The sequence below is a fragment of the Marmota monax genome, unplaced genomic scaffold (assembly GCF_021218885.2).
Source record: "Marmota monax isolate L192 unplaced genomic scaffold, Marmota_monax_Labrador192_F-V1.1 WCK01_AAM20220418_F8-fsc00099, whole genome shotgun sequence".
Classification (NCBI taxonomy): domain Eukaryota; kingdom Metazoa; phylum Chordata; class Mammalia; order Rodentia; family Sciuridae; genus Marmota; species Marmota monax.
Window position 1 is genome coordinate 3,015,482 of NW_026692126.1, and position 26,555 is coordinate 3,042,036.

At 51.8% G+C, this 26,555-nt stretch overlaps 1 protein-coding gene across 8 annotated transcripts in view; it reads right to left on the reverse strand.

The window, feature by feature from the left end:
• The window catches only part of Nav1 (neuron navigator 1), a 261,886-nt gene that overhangs the window by 146,006 nt on the left and 89,325 nt on the right, over positions 1-26,555 (reverse strand). For 6 of the 8 annotated variants that reach the window (XM_058585950.1, XM_058585951.1, XM_046464192.2 and 3 more), the window contains exon 4: positions 14,323-15,111. The exons of 1 other annotated variant lie outside the window; for it this stretch is intronic. In XM_058585950.1, the coding sequence (XP_058441933.1) occupies positions 14,323-15,111 (789 nt within the window). The remainder of the gene's footprint in view (positions 1-14,322; positions 15,112-26,555) is intronic. One more of the 8 variants, XM_058585953.1, reaches the window with a different exon arrangement.

Sequence of the window (26,555 nt, forward strand, 5' to 3'; positions counted from 1 at the left end):
GAGAGCCCTGAGACAAGACCTGAGTGTCCCTATCTGGCTAGTGGATGCCTCAGTGCAGAGCCCTCTTCCTCATCAGGACAGGCAGCGCCTGAGGGCCAGGTCTCCCACCTTAGACTAAGGTGGGGTCCCCTGAGGGCAGGAGCCATGTCTCTTTCCTCTACCACCCAGCATAAAGGGGCAACTAGATAACAACGAAATGACAATGCAAAACTCTCCTTAATGGGCTGCTTCTCAATGAGATCAGACTCGTGCTCAGTGCATTACAAGCATTATCTCATTTAATCATCATAGCAATCCTGTAAGGTAGATTGGAGCTATACCTCTGGCCCTTATAACTTAGAAGGTTATTGAACCCATTTAACAGATGAGGAAAATGAACTCAGAGAAATTTAATGACCCAGGGTCTCAAAGCTAGTTAATACAGAACAAAGACTGGAATTCAGGTCTGTCTGACCCCATATAGCCTGTGCATTTGGCCATTATATTCTGTGTTCTCCCTCCCAAGATCCCAAAAGAACAAGAGCAGTGACTTGGATTGCTGCAAACAGCTTGAGTTGAGAGGCTGAGAACTTTACAACTGTGATCCAGTGATACAATTTCAAGGGGAAACCCAATCTCTGCAGAGTGTGGGAAGATGGCAAGAATCCATCCTCTGCCCAGGCACAGGCTGGGCTCCTCCAGCTCAGAAGCGGGGCTAGATCCTCTGTGGCTGGTTTCTTCCCATCTGCCATTGGACACCCCACCCACTAAGGCAAAGCCAGGGGCCCTCCCTCCAGCCCAACACCCTGACTGTAACCCTAGCTCCAGCCTCATGCTTGCAGGAAATAAGGGGTCTGCACCAAGCCCATCCACCTGTTCCCCCATGAGAGAAGGAAAGCCAGGATGTCTTGGCATTGGTCCTCCCCAGATGTCTTCCCAGCTGTGTGATAACAGGCCACTGGGGTGGATTTTATGTCTCAGTCTTGAGAAAAGCCTACAAAGACCATCAAGGGGGTTGTTCCAATCACCCACTGGGGGAGCAGACAAGTCCATGGTGGACACGGGTGCCCATCGCTACCCAGAAATGAGGACGTTGCCAGTTTTTACCCTGATCTAGCTGGGAACCAGGCTTGTTAAGGACTGGGAATGAGTAATAAACTTGAACCGAAAGTACTGTCCTTTGACAGTCTTCCACACACCAAGGTCTGCACACTTTCTTCATAGTTTCTGCTATTTTCTTTTCATTGTATGTAAATAACCCATGGGCTGACATATAACCCTAAAAAACCTTTAGCAGAACAAACTTCCTCTCTCCTCGAGATGGGTCCATCAGAGCATCCTCCCGGTCCCCTTGGGTAAACTGGGTGATCTATTGGACAGAGGAGGCACAGAACTGTGGGCCTCCTTGTTCTGCCAGGTGGATGGACCAGGGGCAGAAGAAGTCAACCTGTGGTACAAAAGGAGATGAATCAGATGTGTAGGGAAAAACCAAAGAGCAAAAGCAAGCATGTCAAAGAGGCGAAGATGCTCAATAAAAATTAACTCCTTTCTCCTAGAAACCTGTCTGATTCCTGAACTCCAGCCCTGCAAAATATCTGTGTCCTATGATGAATTTTTTTTGGTCAAAGCTGGCTCCGATAGGGTTCAAAATGCGTATCTAAGAGTCTGAACAAGATATCAGAGCTAAATTGAAATAGGGTCAATGACCAGAGCGAAGCTGTGAATGAAATCCATTGGGATTACTGGTCACCAATGACTGGGGTTGGAACAGCCATAGTGGTTAGGAAGAGGAAGGATAAGATGACTCCAGGCCTGTGGGGAAGATGGGAAGGGAACTTCTTATTGATCACTATGGTGTGTCAGGTGCTCTATTTGTACTCTTCTGTGGGATCCTCACAATTACCCACAGTGCAGAGTTAGCCCCAATCTATAGATGAGACATAGGGTCAAACAGGGCCACAGCCAGCCAATCAGTGAGCGTTAGAGTTTGTATAGACCTTCATATGCATGACTCCAAAGGTTCCTATCACCCCCAGATAATCAGAGACCCAGAGACACATGGGGCTCCAGGCCAAGGGCAGATTCCAAAGTCTTGGTGCACATCCATCCCCTGTAGCAGACATGCTGGCCATTCAGGAACCACCAGAAAGGTTCTCAGGGTGGAAACATGCATGCAGATGGCGTGAAAGCATATCAGCCACAGACCCCACAAAATGTCCCCAGCCTCACAGTAGGTTATCCAAGTGGGTCCTAAGAATGTGCTAGGCTCCCAGTTCCCAGAGCCACAAAATTCTAACAGGAGACCTCAGTATGGGACCCCTTCCCCCTGTTTATAATAAAGGGTCTGGGCAGCTGCCTAGGAGGGTTTGCCATGACTGTGGGACACTACAAGGCCAGCTCTCTCCATGTGTGGGCAGTATGACCCACTGGTTAAGGAAGCAGGTGCTCCAGGCCGACTGTCATACCCAGGCCCCTACACTTCCTGGCTGTGTGATCTTGGGGAAGTTACTTCATCTCTCAGTTTCCTTACTGGTAAAATGGGTGGGGCGGGGATAGTATCTAATTCTGTTGTTCTGGCAATTAAATGAATTATCTGGTGCATAACACAAAAAGTGATAAATAACCTAAGTCAGATATTCCATGAAGCCAACATCTCCCTTAGATGCAACTTCATGGAAAATCTAGAAATCAGGGGCTGCTGACAGAGGGGGAGTGGGAGGGAAAGCGAAAGGGAAGCTGGTCCCGGAAATGCAGAGGGGCTGATATCTGCAGCACCAGCCACGTGCCAGCCTTCTCCCATGTGAGGTCATGTCCAGTCCTTGCAGATCTGGAAGCTGGTGCATCTAATCTCTATTTTACCAATAAGGAGGCTGAGGATCCGGCAGTTAAGTGGCTTATTCAAGATCCACAGTTAGTGAGCGACAGATTCAGGATCCACAGTCAGAGGGCGAGAGGAACAGTCCGCCCTAGGCTGACACTCCAGGCTCCCACTCTTCCTGACCTCGAGTCACCCTCATTCAGGCCACCTTGGTTATCATCTTCTTTAGCATCCACTTGCAAAGCCTCTGAGAGCCTTTCTGCCACTCCAGGTCTCTGCTGTGTCCAGCACTAACCATGGCTGGGCCAGAATTTCCCACCTATGCTTCCCACAATGGACAGGGACAGCTTGGGAAGCAGGGTCCCTGGCAAATAGTCAGCACTGAGGAATGTTTGCGGAGGGCAGGAGAGAACTGATTCGTTTAGACCTGGGCTCTCAGGACCACGGCAAGCCTGACTGAGCCTAAGTTCTAGAACATGGAGAGGGCAAGGGCTTTCCTTCTCTCATACTATCTCATGCAAGAGACAGTAGAGCCTAGTGGCTTGATCAGGATGCTGACTCAAGCCTTGTTCAAATGCTGGTACAGAGCTGTGGATATCTTTGTTCTGCCACGTAGATCAGGGGCAGAAGTCAGTTCATGGTGACACTTGTCACGTGATTTTGGGCAAGCTGCTTGGCATTCCTTAGGCTCCAATCAGTTTTCTCATATCTAAATCTTGTATTATAGTGGGGTTACCAGCCAGAAGAAATGCACCAGTAGGGCCACCCGGTTATTAAATACTATGAACACTCTTTTACAGTAGGAAGGCGCATGCTTCTTTGAGCTCTCCTGTATTCCCCTTGCCACTTGGGCCACCTGGGGCCTTGCTCTAGAACCACCACAGTCCACCAATCACACTATTTTTTTTTAATACTGTGGATTAAACTGAGGGGTGCTTAACCATTAAGCCACGTCCCCAGCCCTTTTTCTATATTTTATTTAGAGACAGGGTCTCACTAGGTTGCTTAGGGCCTCGCTAAGTTGCTGAGGCTGGCTTTGAACTCAAGATCCTCCTGCCTCAGCCTCCCAACACAGATACAACACCTGATATAGTAGGACCCTCCCTCCCAGGGTGGAATCCAGCATTACAGCCTCCCAAGGTTGTTAAATATTTCACATGTGACCCTTGAATAATATCTCATTATGAGGACGACATGGGATTATACAAACCAAGCACCCAATGGCAAACAGTGAGTGCTCAATAAATATTAGCCACTATTGTGACTGATCTCCAGGCTGTGAGCATTAAATGATGGCCCTGGGACCTGAGGATGAAGGTGCAGGACTTGTCCACAAACTGCACAGCCTTGATTAGAGTCTCAAGGTTGAGTGTTTTCTCCCAGGAAGCCCAAACTCCTCAGCCAGACCCTCGCTCCCCAACTTCCTGTTCTTTCAGGAGGACTTCCTGGATTGAACAAGTAATTTAAGAGCTAAAATGTGGCTCCCACACTACTTGTGTCTGCTTCAAAATTGCAAGCAAGCCGGGTGCAGTGGCACATGCCCATAATCCCAGCAGCTCAGGAGGCTGAGGCAGGAGGATGGAGAATTCAAAGCAAAAGTGAGGTGCTAAGCAACTCAGCAAGACTGTATTATAACTAAAATACAAAATAGGGCTGGGGAGGTGGCTTAGTGGTCAAGTACACCTGAAACTAGGAGAGGGTTGAGGGACCTCTTAAAGGCCTGGGGTGCCCAGCAGGCCTCCCTCCTTGGAGGCCTGCTCCTGGGAGTCCAATGGATCCCTTGATGTCGGCAGCAGGAGCAGCACCAGCCTCCCATGCTGCCTGTTGAGCAAAGAGCAAATGCCACTGGCTGGGTGATGTCAGGCAGCACAGAGACTGGGCCCTGTTCCTGTAGCTGAGGAAGGCCACCCCTCATTGGTGCTGCTGTGCACTGTGGCAGAAGGAGCAGTAGTGGTGCTGGCTGCAGGGCTCCCTGCCCTGGACAGGCGTTGCTGCCTTCCCTGTTATCCACTCCCTCTCCCCAGACCTGCAGGACACTGTGTCATCATCATCCAGGTCCCGTGGAAACAGTAAAACAGTGGGGCAGTAGGGAGCAGGGCCACAACTGCAATCCCAGCTACTCAAGAGGCTGAGGAAGGATCCTGAGTTTGAGACCAGCCTGAGTAACTCAGCAAGACCCAGTCTCAAAATAAAATTTTTAAAGTGCTGGGGATGTAGCTCAGTGGTGAGCACTCCTGGGTTCCATCCCCTGTACCAAATAATAATAATAATAAAATTAAATAAAGACAATAGGACAGTGCCTACACCCTGTAGCAAACTCTGAACCTGTCCCTGTGGACACCTTCTGGGGACACCTAGACTCCATAATAAAATCAAATCCTCTATGGCAAACACACTGGTTCCTATAACAACGGAACCTCATGATAAAACCTGGGCATGGCAACTGGAATAACCTGGTGGCATCCCAAAGGAACAGAGGCAGAGGAAGGCTTGAGTTTAGGGTAAGAGCACCCCCAATCCCTGTGGGTCCTCCTGCCCAGGGTGGTCTCCTTCCTCTGCTCCCTGAAACACCATCTGCTTTGAGGGCTCCCAGCCAGCCACACCCCAGCCTGCCTTCCTCCATCCTTCAAACAAAATCTGAAGTGCTTGCCCCCAAGACCCAATTCCCTTCAACCGCTCCCCAACTTCCTCTTCTTTCAGGAAGACTTCTCGCATTGAACAAGTAATTTAGGAGCTAAAATGTGGCTCCCACACTACTTGAGTCTGCTTCAAAATTGCAAGCAAGCTAGGTGCAGTGGCTCATGCCTGTAATCCCAGCAGCTCAGGAGGCTGAGGCAGGAGGATCGCGAATTCAAAGCAAAAGTGAGGTGCTAAGCAACTAAGCAAGACTTGGTCTATAACTCAAATACAAAATAGGGCTGGGGATGTGGCTTAGTGGTCAAGTGCCCCTGAGTTTAATCTCCAGTAACCACCTTCCCCACCCAAGAAATTGCAAGCAATTGAACAATTCCACTGCCTAGTCCCAAATCGGCTTCACATCTGGGTCCTGCTATGTCTGGGTCATGAGTGGTGGGCTGCAGGTCTGCCTTCAGCAGGGCACTTGCAGAGCTAAAGCAGTGGAGGACCAATCCCCGGTCAGGGAAGAGCACTGCACCTTGGGCAGAGAGTCTCATCAGAGCTGCTGCTAATGAGGGGAAACCTTGGAGCACAGAGGTGTCCTCTCCCTAGGGACCTCCACGGGCACACGGCAGGGGCTGCAAGAGCCATCTTCCCTGCAGTGAAGAGATGTGGAACCACAGGCTGGCTTAGCTCTTCACTCAGCCACTGCTCCAAGCAGGGAGGAGATGCAGGACTGTTGGGTAAACCCCCATTGCATTCCTCCATTCAACTGTCTGCCCAGAGCACCCTCACTGCCACCAGCCACGATCCTCTCCAGCCTGCCTTTGCAGTCTTGTCTCTTCTGCTTCCTTCCAGCCTCACCGCCTACCATGAAGCCCCACATTTACCTCCTCCTTTCCTTTTCCAGGCCCTTCCATCTCTGCTGCCACAATCTCATGCTCCTTTCAACACTACGTCAATCCTGGGGGAAATGGGAATGGAAATCAAATTCCTTGCAAACATGATTTTGTCCAAATGTACCCAGCTACTATGCATAACTATAATGCTCTAATAAAAAAAATTTTTTTTTTTAAACAAGTCAACCCTTCGTCTGAGGTTGCAGCTCAGCGGTAGAGCACTTGCCTAGCATGTGTGAAGCACTGGGTTCAATTCTCAGCACCACATAACAATAAATATATCAAATCAAGGTATTATGTCCATCTACAACTAAAAAAGGGCATTTCCAGAAGTGCCCTGCTGCACGTCTCCCACCCCTACCTGTACTCTAGCTCTAGGTGGCCTCACCCTCCTCAGTCACCTTCTCTCTCTTTTTCATAGCACAGGCCACATTCTACCTTTTCCGAGAATGAGCACGTCTTTTCTCCTCCTCTCACCTGTCAAACTAGCACGCTGGCCCCAAACCTCGAGCTCAGGAGCACGGTGGTTTGCCCCTACCCACTGCTTGACAAGCTGCTCCTGAATTAAATGAAATCAAACAATGTTGGGGGAATCTTGAGGCTCCTGGGAGCACCACATCCCTAGGATTATGCTCCAATCCTGGCTCTGCTGTTCACTTGCTTTGGGCAGATTACCTAAATTTCAGTGCCTCGGTTTCTTCAATTGTAATTGGAATCAGGAGATTACTGTGAGCATTAAGTTGCTTAGGATATATAAGGAATAAGTAAAATGCCTCACCAGGAGTAGTGACACACACCTGTAATCCCTGCAACTCAGGAGGCTGAGGCAGGAGGATTGCAAGTTTAAGGTCAGCCTCAGCAACTTAGTGAGGCCTTAGCAATGGAGTGAGACCCAGTCTCAAAATTAAAAAAATAAAATAAAATAAAAGGGCTGTGATGTGGTTCAAGTGATAAAGTGCCCTTGGATTCAATCCCTAGTGCCAAAACAACACAAGACAAACAGAATGAAACATTGCCTCTGGTATGCCAAGTGATTGGTAAATAATAGTATTAGATTATTGTAGAGATTTTTTTCTGTGTGGGGGGAGGCAGAAGAGTTGGGTACCAGTGCTCCTAGGAGGCCATCCTCATTTGTGGGGTATCAGAATCCTATGCCCCACAGCACTTTAGGGACTCTGCAGAGAGAAGGCGGGGCCTCCTAGCTGGTTGCCGGCATACCCCTAAAGGCAGGGCTTGTTTAGGGTCACCAAGGGCAGAGAGAGTCTATGTCTTTAGAGACCAGGGAGTAACCAGCACTTACAGTGCTCTTCTGGGAAAGGAGCCAGAAGTCTGAGCCTCTGCAGCCTCTTCCTGGTCTGTTTGGGGGAAGTTGTTCCACCATGGCTGTATTTCAGACTCTTTTAAACCTGTCCAGTTCTTGTGCACACACACACACACACACACACACACACGTAAGCACACCTTTAGTGTGCATATGTGCTGGAAGCCAGTGAGTGTGCAAGTGTTTACCTGCACTGATCCATGTGAACACACACCATCCACTGCACACCCTGTGTTCACATCCTGACACCCAAACTCACGCAAGCTGCAGGGGTTTCTGCCGTGTGCTATACAACCTAGTTGCCCAGTTGCTCCTACCACACCTGCCCGAGTCCAACTCTGTCAGCCTTCCCATCCCTCCACTCAGCCCAGGGTTACAGTTTACAACCCCGGCTCTTCGTGGAAACACCTGGAGCTTATGACATCCAACTTCCTAGACCAGATTACATCAATCAATAGTCAGGACCCAGAAGGACAGCCCTCGGACAACTCTAGGACCCCACAGGGACCAATGGCAGGAGTATCCACAGCACTTCTGGGCTTGGACCTGCCCTTGTTCTTGGTTTCCACCTCCCCCCAAGTCATAGAAGTTAGTATCCTGAGAAGCCCAGAGGAAGAGCTGCCACCCAGAAATTAGAAGACGCTGGAGGAAACGTCCACTCCAGTGGCCCTGAAATGTATCATTGAGATGTCTAAAATAGATGCTGATGGCTCAGGGCAAGGGTCCACCCTGGCCTGGCACTGGCTGCCATGCTGAGGTTTGGCTGGAGTTGAGTTGGAGAAGAACAGGACGTCAAGCTCAAGTGTACGACAGCGTTGACACCAAGCGCCTGGAACCTGGAACCAAAGCCCTTAGGGGTGAACCTGTGACCTGCAGATGGGCCACGCTCCACCCTCTCCCTCCCTGGCTCAGCACACGACTAGGCTCCCACCCTTGCAATTTGTACTTACATATGCCACAGTCATAAAATCTCAGCCAAAAAGTTGCATATAAAAGATGATAAGCCTCCCAGCCAACCCTGCTTATCTCAGCTGTGCCCACACTGAACAGCCACACAGGACACACCCTGGGCTGGCACAACTCTACTCCTGGCTCAGCCTCTGTTGGAAGATATAAACAGTTCCTGGGCATCTTCTTGGTCTGTGCCCTCATCTCTGCTGCTCGGAAGGAAACAAACTATTTTCATTGAAGGAGGTGGAACCGATCCCAGGAGGTTCTGGGGCCCTGCTTCCCAGACCCCAGTGTGGGGGAAGGTGTAGGAGGTGGTGTCTGCTTCAGGGCTGACCCAGCTCTCAAGGGTCTCCTATCAGAGGGTGCCTGCCCACGCAGGGTAGTGAGCTGGGCCTGGCCCCTGGCCCTTCCTGTGCATGAGAGGGAAGGCTGCAGGCTCCCAGGACATCAAAAACATCTGGGTAATCCAAACAAGGTGTGGAGGGAGGTCAGCCAGTGCAAATGAGAAACATGTGGCTCCATTTCCCCTCTGCTGGCTGCCTAGCACAGGGTTTCCAGGCTGAGAGAGAAGGCTGTGAGTAGCACAGCTTCCGGGTTGGGCCAGGAGAAAATGCAGCCAGGTGCTGTGGGTCCCCAGCGGGAAGCCACTCTGAGATGCAGACATTATGAGGAGGTGGGAATGTGATCCAGCTGAGGGGGCTGGACTTCACTGAGCCTGAGAACCAGGCGAATAGGTCAGGCTCCTCCCCCATCAGGTCTCATTAAAAAAAAAAAAAGACAAATGAAAGAAAATGAAGGGAGAGGTATAAGGAGAAAAGATAAGACAGAGCTTGCATAAGTATCTGACTTCAAATATAAGAAATCTAAAATGCAGACTAAATTAATCTGTAAAGATCCAGAGAGCAAATCTGGACCACGGGTGGAAATTATTAGGAAACAGAATCTTGGTTCAACAGGAAAAAAAAAAGAGCTTTCTCATAATGAATGCTTTTCAGGAAAATAAGGTAGTGAGTCCTCTGTCACTAGGAGTGTGTAAACAGAACACCCACCTGCCTATGATGGGATTAGTTTCAGCTTAAGTGGGTGGCTCAACCAGACAATTTCTATTCTGTGGTTCTATGAAATCCCAGGGAAGGCTGAGGGAGGTGGAGTGCTCTGCAGAGAGGAGGGGACTTCTCTCTCACGGGTTGTCCAGGGAGACACTGCAGTGTGCTGCAGCGGTGACTGGTGGAGCAGCAGGATGCTGAGCTGCAGTTGAGGTCCCTGAGGCCTCTGCTCAATGCAGGACAGGTTCTCCTTCGAGCCCACTGAAGCCACCTGCACCTTGAGCCTTGGGTCAGAGGCTGCCAGGTGTGGGTGTGGGCGTGGAGGGACAGCTGCAGGCAAGGGCAAGACTGGAGGTTAGCAAGCAGAAGAGGATGCCCAGGTAGGGGCCAGGTAGGGGCCAGGCAGGAGGTGGGTGATGGTAGCTCCAAAAGCAGATAGGGCAGGCGGGTGAGGAGGACTGGAACAAGAGGGAAGTGTCAGGAAACACCCAAGGGTTCCTGGTGACTTGGCTCTGTTATGTATTCACTCCAGGTCTAGAAGGGGCCTGTGGTCTGGGGACAGAGCCATCAGTAAAGGGCATCTCCCTGAACTGGTTTATGCTTTGGGGAATGACAGCAGCGTTGGGCACGTCTGTTCAATCTGGACCTTCTCCCCAGAATGGAGGGTCTGCCCGCTACTCATCCTCCCATGTGTCGCTCTCAGAAGCAGAGCCTGGGCTGCCTTGAGATGGCAGCTTTGGAGGAGGCAATCTGAAGAAGCCAAGGCCCAGAGCAGAGCAGCAGGACCTCTTGTCCACCTCTTGGGTGAGGGCTCAAGCCTGGCCCTGGAAGAAAACATCCTGACAAGGTAGAAAAAGAAATGCTCTCAGCACCAAACTTGAGGAAGGAGGGAGGCCTCACAGCTCCACGGTTCTGCACCAATTCCTCATTCATACAGTCCCCGCTCACCTGCAGGAAACACCAGAGCATTCTCCAGCACCACTACTGCTGCCCAGGGGAGGGGCAGAAGTGAGCTTTGTCACACTCTCCTGCCAGGCCTGGGGAAGCCCTGGAAGCATCTGAAATGGCTCTGGGTGGAGCCTCTGACACTGAGGTGCATGGTGAATTTGCACACACACCTGTCTGCTCTCAGCAGCCATTCTTTGGAGAATTAACAACATCTCTTCTACCCACCTGCCCCCTAAAGCACTGAATATGAAGGACATTTCATCCCCCCACGACTCAGAGCATCCAAGAGCACATTTTCTGGAGTAACTCTCTCCTTCTGCCCAACCCCCCCCCCCCACAAAAAAACCCACGGCAACCAAGTGGCTTAGAAATGGGTAGCTTCCTGTCTTTCTTCCTCAATCCTATTTGGCCTGTGCTTCTGAAGACATAAATGTTGTCATGGTAACCCTGGGGTGGGTGCCAGACACCTTCTGTGGGGAAGTACGACTAGGAACTCCAAGTTCCTAGGCTCCTTCACACCTAACCTTGGGCAGTCTTGTCCCTTTTTCCAGGAGGACCAAATGGAGAAACGCTGAACTTTTCAGGGAGTCTACAGACAGATTTCACTTGAGATCCTTGGGGCCTGGGCCGATGAGGAGGAAGAGTGTGGTCTGGGGATGTTTCTTCGGTATTTAACAGCAGCGCACTAATCTAAGTTCTCTTGAAGCCACCTAGGACATTTTCAAGGTTTAATCACCACCCCCCATCCCTAAAGGGTATGATTGAGCCAAGCGAGGCCCTCTTTCACTCGCAAATGGGGAAACTGAGTCCCCGAAGAGAACTGAGAGCTTAAGACTTCTGGACAGACAAATGTGGAATACAGCTTCCTGCCCTGCCCTAGATGCAGGCCTGGTGGCCTTCTGGGAGACAAATTGCCTGATGTGTAAGATGGGCCAGGTTCCAAAGGCATCTGATTTCCTGGAACTGGTCTCTTCTCTCTGGGATCTACCCCTCAGTCTTCTTAGTTTCTACAGTTCCCCAGGGGGACCCTGGTTACTTGGCAGCTTCCAAGGCTGGAGAAGGGACAGGGAACCTGCTTAGACCATCTGGGCCCCAGCTGATTTCTGGAAAGAGGATGATCAGGTTTCACTTTTTCCCCTTTATTCCAGAAAGGCTCTTGTTTGGGGTTACCTCACCTCCCCACACCCTCTGCCTCAGAAATTAGATCTAGGTACCTTCTTAGGTCTGAGATAGTCTCAGGGAATGAGCATAACCTGACACTGAGACTCATGGGTGGGGACAAATACCCTTATCTTCAGCAACAGGGAAATAGCCATTCCCTCCAGAGGCCACACAGCCCGCCAACAAGGGCCTATCCCCACACTGGGAACACCCTCACGGGCCCTGCGAGGTTCATCACCCTCATCTGGTCAGTCCATCCTCCATGTCCACCTTCACACAGAAGTTGGCCTGGAGTTACCAGCTGCACCCATAGCTGATGCCAAGCACAGTCCTAGGGCCTGGGCCCATACCCTACCTCTCAGCTGATGACAGTCCAGCAAGCTCCTCAGACTTTCCACCCCTGAGTCTCCCCCTGTGAGAGAAGCCCCTCAGCTCTCCATGGGGTCATCAGGACAACTTTGGTGGTCCATGCACAGCACACATAAGGGACTACAGTTCAGCTTCCCCTGCCACCCTCAACCAGCTCTAGGCCTATTTGTTAGGGTTTCCATGGTTACCCCTTTTGAGAAGCAATTAACAGCCCAGCTCCTGGGGGTAGTGTGGGGACTGCCAGGTCTAGGAAGGGCCAGATCAGCTAAGCCAACCAAACAGGGGAAGCCCTGACCTTGAAAGTGGGTTTGTGCCTTCTGCTATTCCATGCCCCTATCCACCCTTCCCCTGCCCAAATCACAGAGAAGGTCCCCCCTCCTTTTAGTCCTTCAGGCAACATTCATCCCAGTCAGCCTGGTGCCTCCTTCTCAAGCTTCAGTCACAATTGGATTATCACCTCCTTAGAGAGGCCTCAGCAGGCCTGCCCAGTATCTCTCCAGCACACAATCCAGTTTCATCTTCTCCACCGCCTGGGATTATTTTATTCATTAGCGACTACCTTGCCCCATTGGACTGCAAGCTCCTTGAGGGCAGGGCCTCTGGCCGACTCAGCAGGCAGTGAGCACAGGTGGCAATTTCTCTTTTCAGGGTGAGGCTGCCTTGTCACTGATGCACCCCCACCCCCCACCTCTACTCCTCCCTGCTGAGGCCTGAGCTTTCAGGGGCTCTCCAGGAACAAGACTGCTCTTCCCCTTTTGCCCTTGCCCAGTTTCCTGATTGCCTCTGTAAAACCCATCTGCAGCCTCCTTCGAGAGGATCCATTCTCAGAAAGGCCAAATCCTTGTCCCTGGTCAGGGGTTCCTTATCCTCGCCCACACTGGAGTTGGGGAGGGTGCAGGAGTGGGGGCAGGAAACCTGCAGCAGGCCAAACCCATCTCCCTCAGCTTCTCATTCTCCTGGGCAGCCAGGCAAGTTCTTCCATCCATCCATCCATCCATCCATCCATCCATCCCCACCGGCCCGCCCATCATTCGACCCCGCCCCTTCACACGCGCACAGACACGCCCCTTCCCAGCCCCCAGCGGGGCAGCCAGCCTGCAGGGTACCCGGGAAGGGTCCCTAGGCGCCGGGGCCTGAGGATCCACATTCTAGGCACCGCAACAAGTCTGTTCAACCAAGGCGGTTAGCCTGGGCTCCAGGCCTTGCCGCCGTCCGCGCGTGGCCCCAGCACCGCCCATGTGGGCTCCCAAGGCACCGCAGCCTTGTGTCCTGCACATCCTGGATCTGTCCCTCTGTGAGGGCACCGGCCCTAGGGAAAGCAAGCGCACTTCCCCGGCCCGCTCCGGGTTTTTTTGCATGAACTCTTCTGGCTCAGAGAACAATGGAGCAGCTCTCTGTGCTTCCTCCACTCCAGCAAGCTTTGTTCTTCCCTTCCCGCCTGCTCGGCTTCCATTAGCCAAAGGGCAAAGGCTGCCCCATCAAACAGAGGTCTGGGTGCAAAAGCCTAGACCTTCCCCTAAACGACCTGGGGTGGGAGTGGGGGTAGGGTCTGGAGCTAGAGCCTGGGCTGAGGTATAGGAGGCGCATCCAGATGCGAGCAGCTGGCTGTCCGCCCGCCCCTTGGCCCCAGACACTTCTCCTTGCCAGAACCCCCACACCCGGGAAATCCGACTCGCGCTCCCACCCGGGATCCAGAGGAAGTGGAGCCTCAGCTCTGCTTCAGGGCCAACAGGCCTTCACATCTGCTCTCCTCACATCTGTCCTCTAGGCTCTCCCTGGACGCTTCCCTACCAGTGCTGGATGCTATCTGGCACAGTGCAGACCACTCCACAGCTGTAGTCTCCACCAGCCCCAGATATTGTCTCTTTAGGATTGTGGACTTTAAAATTCGAGGAAACCAATGGAAACCAATGGGTTCTATGTCTGAGAATCTAAGTCCTTCACCCCATTGTCCGGGTTCACCTCCCGCAGGCCAGAGTAGGGCCTGGACTCCAGCCAGGTAACATCTTTAAGACGTACTTTGACTGTGCACATCTAGAAGTGGGTCTGCACATCTGGGCTCAATACCCCCTCTAATCTGACCGGTGATGAGGAGAGCCCTACGGAGCTGGGGCAAGGGAGGAAGCTCCGACCGCCCCCACCTCGCTCGCACCTTCCCCTGCAGCTGGCCAGAGGAGCACCAGGGGCGGGGTGGGGCGGGGCGGCAGGACTTACCCAGCATCTGGCTGAAGAGCAGCTGCTCCAGGTCGCCCAGCACAGTTACCACGAGCTCGGGGTCCACCTTGAGGAAAGCGCGCTCCTCCTGGCCCTTGGCGGAGGGCACAGGCCCAGAACCCTTTTGCGCCTTGGCCTTGCTGGAGAGCAACTCATCATCCGATTTGCCGTCGTCGCTGACCGCCGCCTCTGGCGCCTTGCTGAGCGGCTTGACCTCCGCATAAGGTCCGCGTGGGATCCGGCTGGGTTTTCCCAGGCTGGGCGCTAGAGGAGCTAGGGGGGTCTTGGCGCCGCCCGCCGGGCCGCTTTTGGCCTGGAAGAGTGAATGCTCAGACTTGGACAGCGTCTTGGACATCAGCGGAGTCTCGCGGCCCTTGGACCCCATCTTGCCTAAACCCTTGGGTGCCTTGGCCATATCGTCGCTCCACTCGGGCTCATAGAGCTGCAGCTTCTTCTCTGAGTCTGTGAGGAACGAGAGGTTGGTGAGCGACTTCTGTTTGCGCAGGTTGGAGGTCGGTGGACCGCCGGGAACACGGCTGTCCACGCTACCGGACTTGAAGACCTTCAGCTCAGCAGCGCTGGCCTTGGCCATGCTGCCACCGCCGCCCGGCGCCTTGGCGCGCTTGGGCAGCATGCCTCTGCCGTCCGCCGCTGCCGCCTTTCTGCCGGCTCCTCGCGGCTCGTCCGCGCCCTCGTCGCCGCCGCCGCTCAGCTCCACCTCGGGCTGCACGCTCTTGACGCTGCTGCCCAGCATTCTGCCCGCGAGGAGCGCATGGACGATCCGCGCGTCTGCAGGCACGGGGCGGGGGGAGGGGGCGGGGGCGCAGGGAGGAGGAGGAGGCAGAAGAGGAGGGGGAGGGAAAGGACGGAAGAAACCGGGGAAGAAGGGAAGAGGAAGGGGGAGGGAGCAAGGGAGGAGTGGGGCCGGCGAGCGGAGGGAGCGGGGAAAGAAACGCGGGGAAGGGAGACCGGGAAAAGGAAAGAGCAGGGAAACCGTGAAGCGATGGGGCGGGGTCGGAGGAAAAGGGGGCGGGGCGGGGAAAATACAAATTAAAAAATTTAAATCAGTCAAAGAAAAGATGGAAAACCCGCTGCTCCATCAAAGCCTGGAGCGGGATCGTGGCCGCCCTGGCCGGCCTGTCAGTCCCGCGGGCAGTGCACTGCCCGGCAGCGCCCTCGCCGCACTCCGCCCGCCTTGCTCCAGTAGAGGCTGCAGGCTGCAGCTCCGAGCCCGGGAAGAAGGGGAGGCGAAGGCGGGGAGCAAACCGGAGGAGGGGAGGAGTGAGCGCGAAGGGAGGGAGGTGGGGGAGAGAGAGTGTGTCTATTTCTGGCTCGGGAGGGGGAGGTATCTGCAAGCAGGCGCTCCAGGGGCGGATGAGTGGGGGGTAGGGGGCACATAAAGGATCCCACTAGGTTTTCTTCTCGCTTTCCGCGCCGTGGCAAGGCAGGTTCTTGGAGGGCACGGGTGGTCCCCTGCCGCATCCGGAAGAAAGGATTGATTGAGGAAATGTGGGGGTGCAGGTAAAAGGGACTGAAGAGGGCAGCTCAGGATAAAAGGGCAGACAGTGGGACCTGAAAAGACATTGGGAAGGTCCCTGCCCCCTACCCAAACCATCCTTGGTTTTCCCACAGGAAATTCCCATCCTACCTTACTTTAGTCTCTGAGGCACAAGGTTGCTTTCCTGAACCCAGAAGGTAGGGGACAGGAGATAGGACAGGGGAGGCTTGGAGAAGACAGGGCCAGGGGTTTGCTGGGGAGCCGACTGAGCTCTTTGGAGGAAGGGACTGACCCTTCGGATGAGAAGACTGGGTTCCTTTTCTGATTGACTGCATGACCTTGTCAAAGTCATTGAACCCCTCTGGTTGTCGGTCCCTCTCACAATGATTATAATACCAGCTTCTTAGGTAAAAGAGCTTTAGAACTTAAAGCCCTCTGTCAAACCACGGGGAGGATGAGCCCTGGTCCCTTACCTGCCAGAGCTGAATCAGTGCTGCAGAACCATTTAAAAAGACTCTTACCCAACCCATCTCTCTCCCCTACGCACCTCCTGGGCCCAGGGAAGAGGGAGCAAGAACCAAATGGTAGGCAGCATTTTGCCTATGACAGTAGAGGGCCACACTGCTAGTCTTCCCAGGTCCTCCCAAGACCAGGTTGCCTGAGCAAAAGGCTCTCAGGAGAGGTGAGGGACAGCAGAAAGTGGAGGGGAATTCTGAATGCAAAGCTTGCTTCAGAAGGGGCAGGCTCCAGCTGGAGCTGTGGGCTGGGGATTGTAAAGCCCTAAGAACTCTGCCAGAATGTGGTAACTATCAGATTACTCTCCATCCCCACCACCCCCAGGATCTTCTAGCTTCTCCCTTTCTTCCTGCTATATTTGAAGACCCCTGGGTCTACTGAGTCTTCTGGTTCATCCACTCTCCTAGTACTAAGCATCAAGCCCTACCTAGTGAGAGGGGTACTTCTGTATGCATCTGTCTTCCTACAGCATAGGAGCTCTCCCAGCATGGAGCTGTCTCTCCAGCACTTAATGTGGAGCAGGTATCGCAGCAGTGTTGGTTAAATGGATCCCAAGGCCTGCCTGGTGGATACCGGGTTGGTATCCTGCATGATCTTTTGGTCCTGGCGGTAGCCCAAGACTCCCTGCCTTCCATGATCAAAGGGTTGAACTGAGATACCACAAAGTCTTCGTGTACAGGGATCTTGGCCCAGAGAATGTTCCTACCCAGTACTGAGAATATAGAATTCTCAAGCAGAAAGGTGTTTGGTAAGAAGCATGGACCCTTGGCTGACCTTGGAGATACAGAGAAAGAGGGAGATTCTAGTCTCAAGGAACTCAATGTCTGGCAGGGAAATGCAAGATAGACAATACAACACTTAGGGAAATAGTAGGGTGGTCCCTATGAAAAAGCAATGTCACACGTTCATCACAGGTAAGCAGGAACGATAAGAGGCACCACCTCAAAGCAGTGGAGGAAAGGAGTCGGGTAAAAGAATTTGCCAGATAGTCCTAAGGCAGGGGCACGAGGCAGACCATTCTCAGAGGCCCGAGTCCAAAACTCAGGAAACTCAGGGTGGAGCTAGGGCTTATGAGTCCAGATAGGAAATGACCAGCAATAAGGAGCTGGTTAAAGGGATGTAAGTCGTATCACGCCAGAACTTGGCCAGGCACCGAGCCAAGGGATGAGGCCAGTCATGGGACACACGAGATACTCAGGCTTCTGCATAAACATGAGATCCCAGTTCAAGCAGGGGATCAAGCCCCAACTTTGATGCCAAATCTTTGAGTAAACATGACCACTCCCTTCCTCCCCATCCCACAGGCCACTTGTAATAAAATTGCAAACCATCACTTCCAAAGTCCTCATCCTTGTGCAGTCATTCTCTAATTCATACAAGATGCCCCTGATTCAATCACAGGGAACCTCACCTTTCCTAAAAATAGCTATTTGAGAATCTGAGGATGCCTATTGTATGATTGACTAGGTTACACTAGCTCTTGATGGTTGTCTGTAGGTTTCTTCCTGCACATAAATTCATCTCCTCCTTAGCAAAGAGAAATTTACGGGTAATCATCCTGGCTGAAAACCATCATGTGCCCTGTGACCCATTCCACCCAGTGTACTCTGCTGCAGCCCCTTTCCTTGCTGAATTTGGCCCCTCATCTCTGGTATCCATGTGTCACTAGATGAAAGTCTTCAGAGTTGCTATGAAACACTCGTCCATTTGTTGCTCTGTTCATCTGCACTTCCTTGACACTGGATGCCCACTGCCCCTGGGACCTGGCCTGCTTGCCTTCCTTTCTGGTTACCTCACTCCCTCATCTGATGCGTAGTTCATCCTAGTGGCTCCTTCTTTGTTCCTTTGTCCCTCCTCTCATAGGATAGCATATTTCCCAAATCCCTTAATAAACAACTCCTGAAATTCTCCTTATTGAGAAGGGAAGAACAAGTTGCCCAGAAAAAGGCACACACCATCAAAACCTGCTGCCCGGTGGGGGGGCGGCAGGCTGGGGTTATGGCTCAGTGGTAGAGTGCTTGCCTAGCATGCATGAGGCACTGGGTTCGATCCTCAGCACCACATAAATGTAAAATAAAGATATTGTGTCCACCTAAAACTAAAAATAAATTAAAAAAAAAACACAAAAACCTACTGCCCCAGTGCCTCCTTTGTGACACATCACCTGACAGATCCAAGATGGAAATCACCAGTGCATCTCCTCTGTCCACACAGTATGCTTTCCTCCTGTCATTTTTTAAAGGGTTTTGCCATGACCAGGTAATGGTTTCTTTAAATAGTCATCTTGGCATCCTGGAACTTTCTGACACTCCCTAACGGGACCTCTCACTTGGTCAGTCTCTTTTTTGATTCCTTTCACATCCCCTGAGTTTCCCACCATCCTCTTCTGCAGTGGGAGAGCTCTGCTGCCGTGGCAACAGTCATTCGGCATCAGTCGATAACGCCAATATGATAAAGCCAATATGTGCAGAGCGTTTCCTCGAGTCATTCCTAAAAAGAGAGGGACCTGCCCTGTCACACTATCTCCAAGCCCAGCCCCAAGCCCTCCCACTTGGCCGTTTTCCCCTTTCTCACCCATCTTGTGACAATGGCAGGCTTTGAATGGTTCACTAAAGAGCGATCAAAGATCAACGAAGGGGCTATGTGACCAGGGAAAGGCCTGGCTGGGCAGGCAGTGGGCGCTGGTGATGTCAGTAACCTGATTCAGGGGGTTGGATCCTGCCCAATTTCTAAAGGGAGGTTTAGAAATAGGAATCCTGAAAGTCTCCAATCCCCAGCTCCCCAAAGACAGGCTTATCACCCCACTCCTCTCTTTTTGAAGGCATTGGCAGTTTCTGGGCTGGAAATAGGATGAGTGATTTGACCACATCTGTTGACCAATAACTTAATGCAATTTGAGGAATGAAGATGTAGGCTTATGGCCAAGGAGAGGCCTGCTGGGTGATTTTACATTCTCACACTCCTGTGATTGGAAACGGATGTAACCCAGGGAGTCTGTGGGGGGTCTGGGTCCAGTGCCTGTTAGAGAGGGGTTAGGAGGAGCTGGAGGAGGCAGTGAAAGAGAAAATAGGGTGGGAGGGAAGACTAGACTGCTCCCCACACTGTTAACCTTGCAAGGTGACTTGGGAGCAGAGGGGATCTGGGGGAGGGAGGAGTGGGCAAAGGAGTCCACACTTGACTCCCTCCAGGACTAAGGGCAGAGCAGGGCTGAGGGAAGGTGTCCTTGATTTCTGTGCCCACAGTCCAGATCTGGGGAGCAAGAGCTAGGAATCCAGACACATAGCTGTGAACCTAGCCCACCCACCCTGAGTCAAGGTGTCACCAGCCCCATAGAGTTTCCCTGCTCAGACCCCATGATATGGTGTCTTCATCATGGCCCTAGCAGATACCAACATCTCTGCCCCTATAGAAAGCCCTCCAGGGCTGGGATTGTGGCTCAGTGGTAGAGCGCTTACCTAGCACATGCAGGGCCCTGAGTTTGATCCTCAGCACCACATAAAAATAAACGAACAAAATAAAGGTATTGTGCCCAACTACAACTAAAAAAAAAATATTTTAAAAAAAAGAAAGCCCTCCAGCCATTGGTCCCATTTCCTTCCGCCCTTTTCTCCACCATGCCATTTTCCCATGTCATTCTACCTTTTAGCAGGGACTTCTTAAGCACCCCAAATGTGTGCAAGGCCAGACTAGATAGAGGCTGCTGACACAGCTGATGTTTGAGCACAATCTCATCTGCACCCAGACAACCAGTTTCCCCTGCTCATGCCTTGCTCAGGGCCCACTACAAGCGCCAGAGGATATGGCAAGTGATGAGACAGACCAAATTCTTATCGTCATAGGACTTATATTCTCATGGGGAAAATAGACAATAAACCAGACAGAGATGTTAGATGAGTGCTAAGGAGAAAGAAGGGGACTATGAAATATCCAGCAGCAGTAGTTGACTTTTCCATACTGTGGCCAAAGAAGGTTTCACTGAGGGTGACATTTAGGTAAAGATCTGAAGGAAGTACATTTACATGGACATCTGGGAGAGAAGAGACTTCCAGATTGAACAGTCCAAGCAATGGCCCCAAGGGGGAATATGCCTGGCATATTTGAAGGTCAGCAGAGACCTCAGCAGGACTAGAGAGAAAAGAAGGGAGGGGTAAGGTCAGTGATGTGGTGTGGGGTCAGTGTGTGGAGGGCCTTTTAGGTCACTACAAGGACTTGGCCTTTCACTTGGGAGGGAGCTACTGGCAGGTTTGGAGCAGAGAGTGACATGACCTGGCTTCCCCCTTGGAAAGGTCACTTTGGTTCCTGTGTGGAGACAAATGGCTGGGTTCCTGGGCAGAAGCAGTTGCAACAATTCAGCTGAGTGATGCCGATGGCTGTAGTGATCGTGAGAAATGGTCAGACTCTGGATAAATTTTGCAGCCATTAGAATTTGCTGATAGGCCAAATGTGGGTGTGTGGGAAAGAGAGGAATCAAGAACATCCCCAAGGATTTTGGCCTGGACTCTGATTAAAGTTGCTGTCCATTGAGATACAGAAGGATTTAGGAGGAGCTGGTTTTGGAGAAAGGATTAGAGCTCTCTCTTCTCCCCAGCCCTTCTTGAGGACATACGTATGTCCTTTACGGATGCATTCCCCGAGACTTCACGGGGTTCACTGCAGTGACTTTTAATAATTTCCTAACATCTGCAGCTATCGTTCATCATGCACTGACTCGTGTTTCCCAAGACCCAACTTTGGTTGACCTTGCTCTCGAAAGCCATCAAAGCCCTGTGCACATAGTGGGCTCTCAAAAATATTTTGTGAATGACGACTGATTAAATGAATGAATGCGTGACTCAGAACAGATGTGTAGGGGATTGTAAACAGCAGTGACCTCTCGATACCCTGTGGCGAGAGACGGTGCAGCTGGCGTGTGGAATGGAAGCCAGGCTTGTGGGATGCTGTCCCAGAGGCATCTTTTCTCCCTTTCCTGCAGCCCTGGGCTGGGGAAAGGCCACCGGACCCTCTCCTTGCCTCTTCAAAGCAAACTCCTGTTCTTCAGAGCAATGACCTTGGGACATTCAGGGATGAAACTCTCCTGCCCCCAAATTTCTGCTCTGCTCTGAGAAACAGGGGCTTGAGTGGGTGAGGTGTCCTCCCAACCCAGTCTGCCTGGCTCATGTAGTCCCCGCTGAACTTGAACCTCAGCCTCTCATTTGCAGAAGAAAAGAGGACGGTGGACACAGTTGACCAACATGAATGCTCCAGCTCCAGGAAACCCTTCTAGATTGGTCCACTTGCTTCCTCCCAGCCCGGTCGCTACCTTTGCTTTAATAGGGCATCAGTAGCTGAGATGGTTCTGTGGATCACCCTTCCTAGCCCTAGAAGTCTCCCCGAGTTCAGGGATTGGGGATTTTTATTCTGGGTCAAAAGATCAGATGTGTGAGCTCTGACAATAAATTTGTTGTCTGTCTGTCTGCTGGGGAAAACGAGGCTCAGCAAACAGAAGGCTGGGAGTGGAGCCAGGGTCATGGGCTCTGTCTGCCCTCTGGCTCGAAAGTCCCAGAGGGAGCTTCTTGAAGGATAAAAATGCCAAGAAATACTAAGCTACGCCGCACATCGCTCACAGCCGCCGGGACACATCTCCCTCTGACCAGTGGGGCAGGGATGGGCCGGCCCACAGTGTGAAAGGAAGGGGCAGAAATGAGGCCCAGAGAAGAAAACACTGTCACTTCTGGTCATTCAGGAGCAGAGCCTGAAGCCCAGCATCCCTGGCTAGAGGAATGGGACCTTCAGAGCCCTTCAGAGCCCTTCAGAGAGAAGTTGCCCCTGGCTGCGTAGCCCCACAGGGAGCAGGGACTGTGCATGAGGCTTATTCAGAGGGTCTGCTTCAGACCTAAGTGAGGACAGGAGCTGGAGCTCACAGGACTGACCACTCCTTCACCCAGGGATCTCAGCTGGCCCCAGAGCTAAAAAGTCCAAGGCTGGAAAATGCAGGGCGAGGGACATGTGGTCTTGGACTGGGCTGCTGTTCCTTGCTCTGCTAAGTGTTCCTCCAGACCCAGGCTCTTAGAGGGCAGCCCCAGAGAGGCAGGACCAGGCACCGGGCCTCTCTTGCTCTTCTGAAGGGAGCGAACCGGGACCCCCCAGGATTGAGACCCTTCTTCTCCTTTTATAGCGAGAACTCCATGCTCTCTGAGAGAATGACCTGGATTGCCTCCAAGAAAAGGAAAGTCCCCCATTTTCTGATCTTGGCTTCCATCATGTCCAGTGCTAACCAACACGCAGGACGAATATCTTCACCCCCTTGGCAACAATGCCCTCTACTGCTGTCCTCCTTGCCTCTCTGGTCCAGGCCTAACCCTTCCTACTGTGTACCTTTGCTTTGCCCTGCCCTTCTCCTGAATACCTTTTATATGAATTCAAGTCCAATGCACGCTTCAAGGCCTGACTCAGGGTCCCCTCCTCCAGAAAGCCCTCTCTGCCTGCCCCACCCACACTGCCTTTCTTATTCACTGATTATAGTCAGGGAGGCATGTGGTCACATTCGGCCTTGTTACATCCTAGGGAGATATCCTCTCCTTCCAACTAAATTGTAAGCCCCTGCAGGAGAGTTACTAAGGGTGCACAGATACTTGCTGGACTGAAGGCAGGATTCCTACAATCACCAAACCCCGACTCTTGCCAGGAACTCTCTTAGATACGTCATGTGCATTATTTCATAAAACTATATGAAGCAGGGGCCATCATTGTCTTCATTTTATAAATAAATACACTTTCCCAAGAACACACAGGAGGCTGCTGGTGGAATCAGAATTTGAATCCAGGTCTGTTGGGGTCCTACATCTTTCCCTAATCTCATCCTCTCACTATGCAGCTGTTTCCAGGGATTTGCTTGGTAATTGCATGTGATACCAAGAAGTATGGAGCTCCTGTAACAGGAAACTCTAGGGTCCTGGCAGAGAAAGGGGGACTGCATCCTGCAGGGTGAGTGGAGAGTAGGAAGGAGGGCCTGCCTCTCCTATCTGACCCACTGAGGAGCTGCTATGGCCCAGAGCCTGCTGCAGCCGAGTCTGCATGGGTCTAGGACTGACTACGCCAGGACTGGCCCACAGAACAGGGATGAACTAAAGAATTATCCTCTGGATATAGCTGGTATTCCATAGCACCATCAGTTCCTTCCTAGCACAGCCTCATAACCTCTGTCCTAGGGTCCTGGGTCACTTATAGTGGACAAGTCCTAGATTCCTTGTGATCTTCCCCCATCTTCAATCTTGGGAGCCCTGGGTTCTCTTCTTGACTTCCTATGTGGCCTTAGGAGAATGCCTACCTTCAGTTGGTCATATAAGAAATGAGGTAGGAGCTGGCTATGGTGGCGCATACCTGTAATCTTAATGACTCAGGAGGCTGAGGTAGGAGATCTCAATTTTGAGGCCAGCCTCAGCAATTTAGAAAAACCCTTTCTCAAAAAATTGAAAGGGCTGGGTGTGGTGGCACACACTTGCAATCCCAGCGGCTCAGGAGGCTGAGACAAAGCCAGTTCAAAGCCAGCCTCAGCAAAAGTGAGGTGTTAAGCAACTCAGTAAGACCCTGTCTCTAAATAAAATACAAAATAGGGCTGAGGATGTGGCTCAATGGTTGAGTGCCCCTGAGTTTAATCCCTAGCACCCACCCCCTCCAAAAATTGAAAGGGCTGGTTATGTAGCTCAATGATAGAGTGCCCTTGGGTTCAATCCCCAATATGAAAAAAAAAATTAAAGAAAGAAATTAGATGGGGAAGGGAGGGTAGAGAATCTATTCTTTCCAGCAGGGAAAAGCAGGAGGAAAATACCTAATCTAGAGCACTCTCTCTCTCTCTCTCTCGTTCTGAAATTGGACTCATTTAAAATCACATCCCCCTGTTCTACTGCCCAATAAAAAGCCCAGGGTAGGAAGTCCAGATGTTTCCCACATGTGCTTGTCCTGTATGTTACCATGGCAACTGTCCCATATACACAGCTGGGGTGGCCATTGCACATTGAGACCCAGATGAGCTCTGCACCACCCAGGTACATCACCCTTAGACCAAGACCAGCCCAGATTAGTTGCCTAGGCAACCACAGGCCTGGCAAAGGGAACTGCAGGCAGGCAGTGGAAGAGGAGAGTAAAGTGGGTGCGTGCGTGCGAGAGACGGTGCCCCTGAGTTGGATGGAAACACACATCCTGTTTATGTGAGCAGGTACCCTTTGGTGTTGTCAAACCTAGAGTCAAAGCAGACCCATCCATGCGGAGTTGGTTGTTTCAATGTCACTGAATTATAAGGCTAACTTTGACCTTAAAGATAATCTTACTCAGCATCTCCCTCAGGGCAGAACTGACCCATTTGTAACAAATCCTATTACCTCACAGAGGGCCAAGTAAACCCCCCAAATGGGAAGAAAATAAAAACACAAGGCCCAGACCTTGGCTGCCTTGCCAACCCAGTGATGATATCCTGCCCTAGATTAGAACTTCTTAATCTGTGTCCACAGACTGCATTCAGGAGGTCGGTAGAACCAACCATCACTATCAGCCAAACATTGTGAAGGTGGCCATTTGTCTCTGGACACATATTATAATATCCCTCAGGTTCTTAGAGAGGGTTTTTTCTTTTTCTTTTTTTTTTTTTTTAAACGAGGGATTGAACCCAGGGACACCTAATCATTGAGCCTCATCACCAGCCCCTTTTTATATTTCAATTAAAGACAAGAGTCTTGCTGGGTTGCTGAGGGCTTCGCTAAGATGCCAAGGCTGGCTTTGAACTTGTGATCCTCCTGCCTCAGCCTCCCAAGCTGCTGGGATTACAAGTGTGTGCCACCGTGCCTGGCTTCAAGAGGTTCTTGACTTCAAAAAGTTAAAGACAACTGCGAGAGTAAGGAGGAACTTTTTTCCCAACTTCACTAGAAGCAGAAGGGACAGCTCTTTAGAGAAACCTGGCCTTCTTACTGCCCTGCAGAATGTGTTTCTCCACCAAAAAACTCTCATTTTGTGGAAGTACTCACGTGCCCCATTGGTACCTCTGTGCTTTATTAGAGTTTTTGCTAGGTTTTTCAATGAGGCATTAAACTTCACAGAGGTATGCCATGGATTCATATTTCAATGAATTTTAATAGAATAATCACTGGCAATTACTTGGCATATAAAAATGGCTCTGCAAATGCTAAGAATACTCATTGGCATGGTGGGTGGGAGTATCAGTGCCATGAGGAGAACTTTGCCTGATTTCCTCACTGGGAGCTTGCCTCCTACCTCTGTGCAAAGGGATTCTTCAGCAGGAAGGATGTGATGAGCTCATGGGGTCAGATCCCACCCCTGGACTGGGCCAGTCTCAGTGTGGACTAGGCTGCTCTCTCCCTCCACTTCCACTGGGGCTGAGCTCTCTCATTCGGAAGTTCTTTTAGCTGTCTGACCTCAATCACTCATACCACAGAACACTCTCATTTCCTTCTCCCATTCTCTGTGGAGGGGGAATGACTTCCCTGAGTGAAGGGACCCCTCGGCAGTTCTATTCTCTCCCCTCCCCCAGGGCTTCTCCTGCTCTGGGGTAGATGATCCCAAACTTGCAGACCCTTCCTGCATCCTGATCTTCAATGATTGGCTCCCTCTCAAGCCCTGAAAGTCCCACTATTGGGAGCCGTGCACAGGCAGGCAGGGTTTTTACTCTTAAAGACCTCCACGGAGGAACACTATGCCTGGCAGCAGCTCTCAGAACATCCTCTCTCTGGTTCTGTGTCTGCGTCACCTCAGTCTTCTTCTGTCTCCCCAGAGTTCCTTCCATGTAACCCTACTGGGCAGCCTGGGGGGACTCTCAGCAGGGCCCCCTGATCCTCTTACCACTAGGGCCGGCTCTGGAGGGAAGGCTGCAACTTTGGACAAGAGTGGCTTCAGAGCCAGCATCCTTGACACAGCTCCTGCAGGCTCTCCATCTGCCCGGGGCCTTCCCAGAAAGATCCTATTTCAGAGGCCAGGAGAAGGGCTGGCCAACCTTCGGCCAGGCTTGGGGCAAAGGCCTGAGGAACCAAGTGTTCAGGCTGCCATTGAGGTGGGAGTCCTTGGGTTGGCCACAGAAGGAGGGAGCCCCAGTGGTGGAAATCTGACAAATAATTCCCTGGATGGCCACCCCAGGGTAGTCTAGTTGGGGAGATTCCTATTAGCCAGGACACTCTCTATAACCACCCTTACCCTCAGGGTCCTTCCGTGGCCCACAGGCACATGAGGACTAAAC